At 41.5% G+C, this 11,005-nt stretch overlaps 1 protein-coding gene across 1 annotated transcript; it reads right to left on the minus strand.

Annotated features, from left to right (window-relative positions):
• Nucleotides 1-9,790: 9,790 nt before the first annotated feature.
• On the minus strand, nt 9,791-10,300 carry LOC107814215 (uncharacterized). Its single transcript, XM_016639582.1, has one exon. The coding sequence runs from the start codon at nt 10,298-10,300 to the stop codon at nt 9,791-9,793; it is 510 nt and encodes a 169-aa protein (XP_016495068.1).
• Nucleotides 10,301-11,005: the final 705 nt, after the last annotated feature.

Consider the following 11,005-nt stretch of genomic DNA (forward strand, 5'->3'; position numbering starts at 1 on the left):
AAGGATCCGCACGGCCAACTCACGTGCAATAATAAGCCAATAAGGCCTGTTGCAGGCGGGCAGCCCCGATCCATATAATAGTAATAATACGTGCAATAATATAATATATATAAATCCAACATGGCTTGCTGCGGCGTGCAGCCCGATCCCAAAAATATCCTCACAATCAGGCCCTCGGCCTCCCTCAGTCATCAATCTCTCCAGTCTCTCTCTCATGGGCTCACAATGTCATGAGAATAGCCCAAAAATGATGATATGATGTATCAATAAATAACAACAGAGACTGAGATATGATATGCAATGAAATGAATATGACTGAGTATGAAGTTTCAATATAACCAATAATTCACAGCAATATGACCTTTGTGGGTCCCAATAATACTGGCACATAGCCTCAACATGATTTTTAATATGCTTTTCAGCTCAATTTCTTTAACTCATAAAACCGCATGAAAAATGCCAAGATTATTTAACTACAAAATTCCACAGAAATAATTATGTCACAATTTCTATAGTGCACGCCCACACGCCCGTCACCTAGCATGTGCGTCACCTCCCAATAATTCACAAAATACATATATTTAGGGTTCATACCCTCAACTCAAAGATTAGAAGAGTTACTTACCTCAAACAAGTCGAATCCAATATCGAGCAAGTTAAACAATGCTTCAGAAATTCCATTCTGCACATATCAACCTTCGAACGGCTCGAATCTAGTCACAATTAATTTGATTTAGTCCACACAACTTATAATAATTAATTCCATACAAAATGCTAATATTTTCCACAAAATCCGAAATTACGCCCCAAAGATTACCCGTGGTGCCCATGTCTCGAAATCCGACAAAACTTACAAAATACGACAACCCATCCAATTACAAGTTCAACCATACTAATTTCACTCAAATCCGACTCCAAATCGGCATTCAAACTTGAAAAATTCGTTTTGTGACATTATAGTAATTTCCTTCTACTTCTCTTGAAGATTCAATAATCTTACACTAAAAATGAAGATTAATTCATGGAATATAATCACAAGGGTATTAAGAACACTTACCCCAAGTTGTGTGGAAAATTTTCTCTCCAAAATCGCCCAAACCGAGCTCCAAAATATCCAAAATGAGAAAAAATCTCGGAACCCTCGTTTTAAACACTGCCCAGGCATTTTCGCACCTGCGGTGCCTGGGCTCGCACCTGCGCATCCGCATTTGCAGAACAAATTGCGCGCCTACGGACAATGCCAACCTTTCAAAACCTCTCATCTGCAGTGCCCTTCTCGCATCTGCGGTGCCCTTCTCGAATTTGCGGGCTCGCAGATGCGCAAACCCTTCGCACCTGCGTTCGCCCTAGGCCAGCCCCAGTCCGCATCTGCGCCAATACTTTCGCACCTACGGCCTCGCAGATGCGGCAAATTCCTTGCACCTGAGAGCACTGCCCAGTCCCACTCTTGGCCGCTTCTGCGGCTTATTTCACGCGCATGCGTCTTCGCACCTGCGATCAAAATCTCTGCAGGTGCGATCACACCAGTAGACAGCAGTTCCAGCATTTCCTTAAGTCCAAAAATCAATCCTTTAACCATCTGAAACTCACGCGAGGCCCCCGGGACCTCAGCCAACTATATCAACAAGTCCCATTACATAATACAAACCTACCTGAGACCTCAAATCATACCTAACAACCTCAAAAATACAAACTACACACGGATTCAAGCCTAATAAATTTCCAAATTTCTAAATTCTACAAATGACGCCGAAACCTATCTAATCACGTGCGATTGACCTCAAATTTTGCACACAAGTCACATTTCACATTGCGGACCTATTCAAATTTTCAGAATTAGATTTCGACCTCAATATCAAAAGACAATTCTCGGTCAAACTTCCCAAAAATTTATCTTTCGGTATTTCAACCCTAATTCCACTACGGACCTCCAAATAATTTTCCGGACACGCTCCTAAGTCCAAAATCACCATACAAAGCTATTGGAATCATCAGAATTAAATTCCGAGGTCGTTTACACATTAGTCAATATCCGTTCACTATTTTAACTTAAGCTTTAAACCTTGGAACTAAGTATTCCAATTCATTCCAAAACCTCACCGGACCCTAACCAATTGCCCCGGCAATTCACACAACAACTGTAAAGTATAATTTGAGCAGTAAATGTGGAAACGGGGTTGTAATACTCAAAACGACCGGCCGGGTCATTACATTCTCCCCCACTTAAACATATGTTCGTCCTCGAACGTGCCAAGAGTTGTTTCCAAGCCATAAAATCATTGTTCCATCTTACCACACATGTACCCGAGGGTGAACCCACATCACCCTATTCCACATAGGCTTGACTACACAATACAACTGAAAATCATTAATCTAACCTTAGCTCATAAACCTTTGAGTTTAATTTCCAACCTTTAGAATTTCTTTTAAGATACAAATCTTACATTTACACACTGTATAAGTCCGAACAAGTTGCATCGAGCTATAACTATAACCACGGATATAACCAACCAACATATTACACAACTCGCATGCTCGTAGCACCATTCCTGATCGCAGTGACTACTCCAAAGCCAACCGCATACTAGTATTAAACCCATATCGAACCAAACCTCATCCCAAAAACTTCGTACACTGTTGATAATAAAAGAAGCACGCGAAATTTCATGACCACTTACCAGATCAACAAGATACGGAGATCTCTCGCCCCTACTGGAACCATAATCACTTTCTGAGCCAACTTTCAATATTATACTCTCGAATATACCGAAATTAAACCTGATAGTACCCATTCTAGGTCCAATGACCTTATATTACTAAATATAACTGTTCCACAGACATACCGCACCAATATAACTCGGAGCCTCAACCCGTGCCATCCGTGCACAATATGCAACAATTCAAATGTACCCAGTCATGAAAAAATGACTCAAATGAGAGAATTGCCCCACCAGATTAACAAGTACTGCCACAACGAAACGATAAAAATTCATCATACACCATAGAAGCATCACCCGATTCTAACACGAGGTTCATATTATATACTCCGAGCCACCCTGCTCCAAATTAATAATGACAGAGAGGCAAATGACAAAAATACCACACAAAACCTTAAAGGACATAACCATTACGCTATCGATCATGCAATACCCAAGTACTCATCACACTCAAATTTCGCTATAAAGCTCAAATAGAACCGCACCATCTGTGCACATAACCAATGAATCACAACTCCTCGTAGCATAAAGGAGTAACTCACAGATCATTTAAGAACACGAATAAGTTCAACATCAACCAGATGACACATCCCTTAATAATAGCAGTATGGAGCCAACCATTCCGGCTCAGTGTAGAATACACATCTTAATTGGGCCTACCTATGGACCCCCAAATCAACTCGGGTTACCCACAAATAGATAAAACTTTCCTCCGAAAATCCATAATGACTGAATCATAATACATACTATCATCTGGCTAGCTTCGGCCACGACCTCACAGTCCACCGCCATGAAACAATCTGCTCCTGACAACTCCTAGTCTCCAAATCCATAGAACACACGCACCACCATTTCTGGTCCCATCTCCACCGCCTGAATGTCTAACACACCTCTCATACACGATCATCCCACGAGAAATATTTCTAAAATTCTTCTATGCCACAAGGCAAAAATTTGGACATCAGCAGTCGATCAACCAGGAAAATGCCGCAATACCTATGAAATATCCATAATTCAAGACATATTGCGCCTTCTGAAATGTACACTCTACTCACGCAATACCAAATAGTTATAGCATTCATCTAAACATCGAAAACCGTTCATGCCCTCTAAGAATTTATGACCTCCCCTTCAAAGCCAAATCATGACCTTGTACACGCCAACCTTAATCCCACACAATACACCGCATCTATCTTGCCCTTATGTGAAAAGCATAAGAATCTTATTATCAACTTTACATACCATTTTAGTTAGAACCCCTTTCTCTTGCTTCTTTCCAGGAAAAAATCACAATACACAACACGTTCTCCAAACCGGTAGAAACCATCAAGAATACTTTGGAATCCATTTGCACATAATCAAGCCCTTAAAACTAAATTCCTCTAACTTGACCAAGCCACGCAGGTCGCCAAGTCCAGGTGTATTGCCACAAAGCACCTGTAGAAAACTCCCACATCATAAGCACCCAAAGAACCGATCATATCCATTACCATACTGATCCAACCTACTACCTAGTTGTCCTATTTTCTCTGAGTCCCTTCCGAATTTGTCTTCAGATTGATACTTCTTCTTGCTAACATACCATGATCTTTAACCATAACTCACCCTACAAACCTTAGCATTGAACCACAACGCCCTATGACCCATAAACAACTGTATTCTTCTTAAGCACCTTCAAAAATACCACACTATAACACTCACTCTGAGAATACTTTATGTGAATTTGAAAATGTTCTTCTTACCTTCCTTACACAAAAATGTAGAATCCATAGTCATATAAAATTTCCGCAAGTCCATGCACCATCAAACGCAAATCTCAGATTTTATCCATACATAAGTCCAGAAACATTCTCAATTGCTATATATAATTCTCAAACCCACTGGAATTTTCTCGGGAGTCACCCACTTTGCTCACATCTTAATTGCACCGCCCAAATGGGCCAAAAGACACATGCTCCATTAGCACCACAACACTCAAAGAAGTAACTCTACTTTAACACAACATATCAAATTCATACTCCGTGCGCACTACATCATTCACCAATAACAACTCACTCATCCCACAATTTTTTATATACTCATCCGTGCAATATAATCCGTAACCAGGAATTTTCCTTATTCGAGTCATTTTCGAACTCCACTCATCACTGATTCCCAAGTATACTTTAGACCCAAACAAAATTTGACACATACCCATGAATTGATTTGTCTATAGCAGGCTGCCCCACTTGGCTCAAAGCCATAGATTAGAACATTCCATAACTCACAATACCAATACTCTATTACTGTCATAATGCCACAGTCAGTTCAACAAAGCTTCTTCTCAAACTCATGCAACGCCAACCATAAAAATACCTCAATTATCCGCTAAGCTCGCATTCATCCTCTTAACACACAAGTCAACTTTCTCAACCAAATTCGAATTCAAATCTCCACACATATGCCCCACTGGCAGAAAAGAAACCCTTCACCCATATTACAAGGGACACACCTACATAGATTACTCTCCAGGAGATAACCCACCTCTCTAGCCTCAAATTGGCATCTTATTATATCTTTTCGCAGCCACAATTTCTACGCAATCACTAAATCTTTCTAAATCCAAACTCGTTAAGCAGACCTGAGATTTTAATTTGTCCCACAATTTAAACACGTGAAAGATCTTTCAAAACATTCACACTCGAGACTGTACGTCACATCAAATCAAAAATCAAGCATCCAATAGCCTTCCTTTTACATATGAAGGAAACACTTCTCGTTATGTTCAAATCGTCTTAACACATCCCGCGGTCACATCATACCTATCATACCGCCATTTCACCGCTCATCGAGCCATAAATTTCACTATAGGGTCATCACCGGACATATGAGTCCAATTGTACAAGTTACAACTGAAGCTACCGAGCTTAAGCTGCGGTCTAAACCTGGCCTCAAGTCCTCCAGACTGGCCATCACCAAAACATAGAATACTCATCTCGAACTTCATTTATGGAATCATAAGTCGGCGATGCACAGCTGATACCGAGCGCTCATGTGCGCACATACGAAAGCGTGGAAGGAATTCAAAGAATTATATTTCAAGCTGAATCAATTCCGCACGATAAAGAAAAAAAGATGGGAAGTATATATCCTAAATGCCTTATAGCCTCTCGAAGATAAGTATGGACGTCATCATACCGATCCGCAAAACTCTACTAGATACTTGCTCATGACTTATAGAACCTATAAACCTAGAGCTCTGATACCACTCTGTCACGACCTAAAATCTAACTAGTCATGATGGCACCTAACCCAACCCGCTAGGTAAGCCAACTTTCAATTATCCAATTACAATAGCAATTATTTAAAAGAGAATAACTAAAACCAATACATTTCCCCAAGAACTGGTAGTACAAATCGAGAGCTTCTAAGAATAGAGTATACAAAGCGGAAATGAAATAAATACATAGTCTGTTTGAATTAGTACAGAAACAGAGCTTTTATAAATCTAAGGTCACCATGAACAAAAGGTAGCTACAACAGGAATGCAGGTACATCTACAAATCGCGCAACCATCGAGCACAGCTGCAACAACAGCCAACATCTGCACACAATGTGCAGAAATGTAATATCAGTACAACCAACCCCATGTACTGAGTAAGTAACAAACCTAGCCGTAGGATGAAAGTAGTGACGAGCTTCTACCAAGGTCGGAGTCCAACTTCCATAACCAATAATAGTTCATAACAATATTAAATAAGTAATACCAGAAGTAACTCAAAGAATAAATGCTCAGCTAAATCACGACTTCTGAAAATAGTTCTGCCTTTCAAGTACATCAATGAAAACCCAAATCATTTACCAAAATTACCAAAAATATGAATAAGTTTGAAAACAGTAATTTTTCCAAAATCCTTTCAATAATAAATAAAATATCTCATTTTCTTCCCAGATAACCAGTGTAAAACAAATGCATCACTATGCCCATCTATCAACATGTGTGAGAAATCATGAATAATGTGATACCGTACAACATGAGAAAAACACATCTCTATGCATATATATCATGTATGCATGTCAATGCAATGTATTTCAGAGATTGCACTCATGTACTCACACTCTCTCAGAGTACTCACTCTCATTGTCTCGCATTCTCTCTCACTGTGCTCAGCACACTCAATCACTCAGCGCACTATAATACCTGCTGCGGCGTGCAGCCCGATTCCTGTTTATAGTCGACTGCACTCACTAGGGGTATGTACAGACTCATGAGGGGCTCATACAGCCCAAGCGCTATAAGTACGGACAACTCACGTGCTGCACGGACAACTCACGTGCCATAATATAAATATCTGGATCCGCACGGCCAACTCACGTACTGCACGGCCAACTCACGTGCAATAATAATATAAGGATCTGCACGGCCAACTCACGTGCAATAATAATATAAGAATCTGCACGGCCAACTCACGTGCAATAATAATATAAGAATAATAATATAAGGATCCGCACGGCCAACTTACATGCTGCATGGCCAACTCACGGCCTGCTGCAGGCGGGCAGCCCCAATCCATATAATAGTAATAATATATATAAAGCCAATATGGCCTGCTGCGGCGTGCATCCCGATCCCAAAAATATCCTCATAATCAGGCCCTTGGCCTCCCTCAGTCATCAATTTCTCCAGTCTCTCTCTCATGGGCTCACAATGTCATGAGAATAGCCCAAAAATGATGATATGATGTATCAATAAATAACAATAGAGTGTGAGATATGATATGCAATGAAATGAATATGACTGAGTATGAAATTTCAATATAACCAATAATTCACAGCAATATGACCTTTGTGGGTCCCAATAATACTGGCACATAGCCTCAACATGATTTTTAATATGCTTTTCAGCTCAATTTCTTTAACTCATAAAACCGCATGGAAAATGCCAAGATTATTTAACTATAAAATTTCACAGAAATAATTATGTCACAATTTCTATAGTGCACGCCCACACGCCCATCACCTAGCATGTGCGTCACCTCCCAACAATTCATAAAATACATATATTTAGGGTTCATACCCTCAACTCAAAGATTAGAAGAGTTACTTACCTCGAACAAGCCGAATCCAATGTCGAGCAAGTTAAACAATGCTTCAGAAATTCCATTCTGCACATATCAACCTTCGAACGGCTCGAATCTAGTCACAATTAATTTGATTCAGTCCACACAATTTATAGGAATTAATTCCCTATCAAAATGCTAATATTTTTCACAAAATCCAAAATTACGCCCCCAAAATCATCCGTGGTGCCCACGTCTCGAAATCCGACGAAACTCACAAAATACTGTAACCCATCCAATTACAAGTTCAACAGAACTAATTTCACTCAAATCCGACTCCAAATCGGTATTCAAACTTGAAAAATTCGTTTTGTGACAATATAGAAATTTCCTTCTATTTCTCTTGAAGATTCAATAATCTTACACCAAAAATGAAGATTAATTCATAGAATATAATCATAAGGGAGTTAAGAACACTTACCCCAAGTTGTGTGAAAAATTTCCTCTCCAAAATCGCCCAAACCGAGCTCCAAAATGTCCAAAATGAGAAAAAATCTCGGAACCCTCGTTTTAAACACTGCCCAGGCATTTTCGCACTTGCGGTGCTTAGGCTTGCACCTGCGCATCCGCATTTGCGGAACAAATTGCGCGCCTGCGGACCATGCCAATATTTCAAAACCTCGCATCTGCGGCGCCCTTCTCGCATCTGCGGGCTCGCAGATGCGCAAACCCTTCGCACCTGCGTTCGCCCCAAGCCAGTCCCAGTCCGCATCTGCGCCAATACCTTCGCACCTGCGGCTTCGCAGATGCGGCAAATTCCTCGCACCTGCGAGCACTGCCCATTCCCACTCTTGGCCGCTTCTGCGGCTTTTTTCACACACATGCGGCTTCGCACCTGCGATCAAACTCTTTACAGGTGCGATCACTCCAGTAGTAAGTCCAAAATTCAATCCGTTAACCATCTCAAACTCACCCGAGGTCCCTGGGACCTCAACTAACTATATAAACAAGTCCCATAACATAACACGGACCTACTCGAGACCTCAAATCATACCTAACAACCTCAAAATACGAACTACACACAGATTCAAGCCTAATAAATTTTTAAATTTTCAAATTCTACAAACGACGCCGAAACCTATTAAATCACGTGTGATTGACCTCAAATTTTGCACACAAGTCACATTTCACATTACGGACCTATTCAAATTTTCAGAATCATATTTCAACCTCGATATCAAAAGTCAACCCCCGGTCAAACTTCCCAAAAATTATCTTTCGGCATTTCAAGCCTAATCCTACTACGGACCTCCAAATAATTTTTCGGACACGCTCCTAAGTCCAAAATTACCATACAGAGCTATTGGAATCATCAGAATTAAATTCCGATGTCATTTACACATAAGTCAACATCCGGTCACTATTTTAACTTAAGCTTTAAACCTTGGAACTAAGTATTCCAATTCATTCCAAAACCTCACCGAACCCGAACCAATTGCCCCGGCAATTCACACAACAACTGTAAAGTATAATTTGAGCAGTAAATGGGGAAACAGGGTTGTAATACTCAAAACGACTGGCCGGATCGTTACACATCAATACTATATAATCCTCGTCTTTGATGGACCTTATTTGGTCCAAATCCCGGGCCTTCCTCTCTCTCACCTTGGCCAGCCGGAATAACTTCTTCTCCCCGCCTTTGTCCCCCAGTTCCTCTTAGAGACGACCAAAAGTTACAGTCTTAGCCTCCTTCCTACCTTATACCTCTCCCTGCTCGCTCTTCTCTTCTCCTCATTTGTGCTCCCTACTAACTTTAGGTATGTCGCCTTCTACGCTTCCACTTTACCTTGGACCACTTCATTCCACCACCAGTCACCTTTGTGTCTGCTAGAGTAGCCCGTCGAGACCCCTAACACTTCTCTTGCAGCCTCCCTTATACAGTCTGTCGTCTTCGCCCACATAACGCTCGCGTCCCCTCTACTACTCCAGGCTCCCATTGCCGCTAACCTCCCTTCCAACTCCTGAGTTTTATCCTTAGTCAAGGCTCCCCACATGATCCTCGATTGTCCACATAATACCAGTGTCTATCACTAAGAGCCTATGCTGCGTCGCGAGGATTTCACCCGAGATAACCTTGCAATCCTTACACAGCCCTCTGTCACATCTCCTGAGGAGGAGATAGTCAATATGAGTCTTCGCCACCGCACTTTGGAAAGTAACCAAGTACTCCTCCCTCTTCGGAAAACTTAAGTTTGCAATCACCAACTCAAAAGCCTTAACGAAATCCAACAGTGAAGTACCTCCTCCGTTCATATCCCCAAAACTGAAGCCTTCATGCACCTCGCTATAGCCACTTGTAGACGACCCAATATGTCCATTGGAATCCCCTTCTATAAATAACCTCTCAGCAGGCAGAACATTACGCACAATCTCATACAACCCCTCCCAGAAGTGCCTTTTAACCTCCTCATTCATGCCCGCATGTGTCGCGTAAGCGCTAACGATATTTAGGGTGCACTCTCCAACTACAAACTTAATAGTCATTAATCTATCATTTACTCACCTAACCTCTACCACAGACTCTCTAAGTTCCCTATCCACCAGAATACCTACTCCATTCTTACCCTTCCGAACTACAGATTACCAAAGCTTATACCAGTCTGCATCCCCCACCTTCGATCCTACCCACATTGTCTCCTGGACACACGCTATATTGACCTTCCTCTTATGGAGCATCTTTTCCAACTCTATAGACTTACCAGTTAATGTTCCTATATTCCATGACCCAATTCTCAACCTCTGGGCTCTATTGTTCCCCTTACCTCCCTTGTCTCCTGCTCCACCTCTATCCTCTGGCCCACCCCTTGCCCCCCGAGGATATGACCTTACGTCCGCCTTGACGACCAAGGATTTACTTCCACAGTGGCGAATGTTCAACATCATACCCAGATAAAAGTTGGGCATGAATAGATGTGTGATATGCCACAGAGTGATATCTACGTTGGCCAACTCGGTGAACTTGGACAACATTTTTATTACTTTGTACACCAAGGGTGCAAGTTGCGCCAGGCAGACCCGATAATGGTGGAAGAATTCCTCCACCAAAGGGGGAAGAGGAAATGAAAAGCCGACGGTGAATGGGTAGGCATACAGGGCATAATATCCTGGCCGATGAATATACACCTCGCCATCGTCCGCATGTACGAGCTCCACTTGATTAGGAACATCATATTTGGCCTTAAACTCCGC

Source organism: Nicotiana tabacum, chromosome 4 (genome assembly GCF_000715075.1).
Source record: "Nicotiana tabacum cultivar K326 chromosome 4, ASM71507v2, whole genome shotgun sequence".
Taxonomy (NCBI): domain Eukaryota; kingdom Viridiplantae; phylum Streptophyta; class Magnoliopsida; order Solanales; family Solanaceae; genus Nicotiana; species Nicotiana tabacum.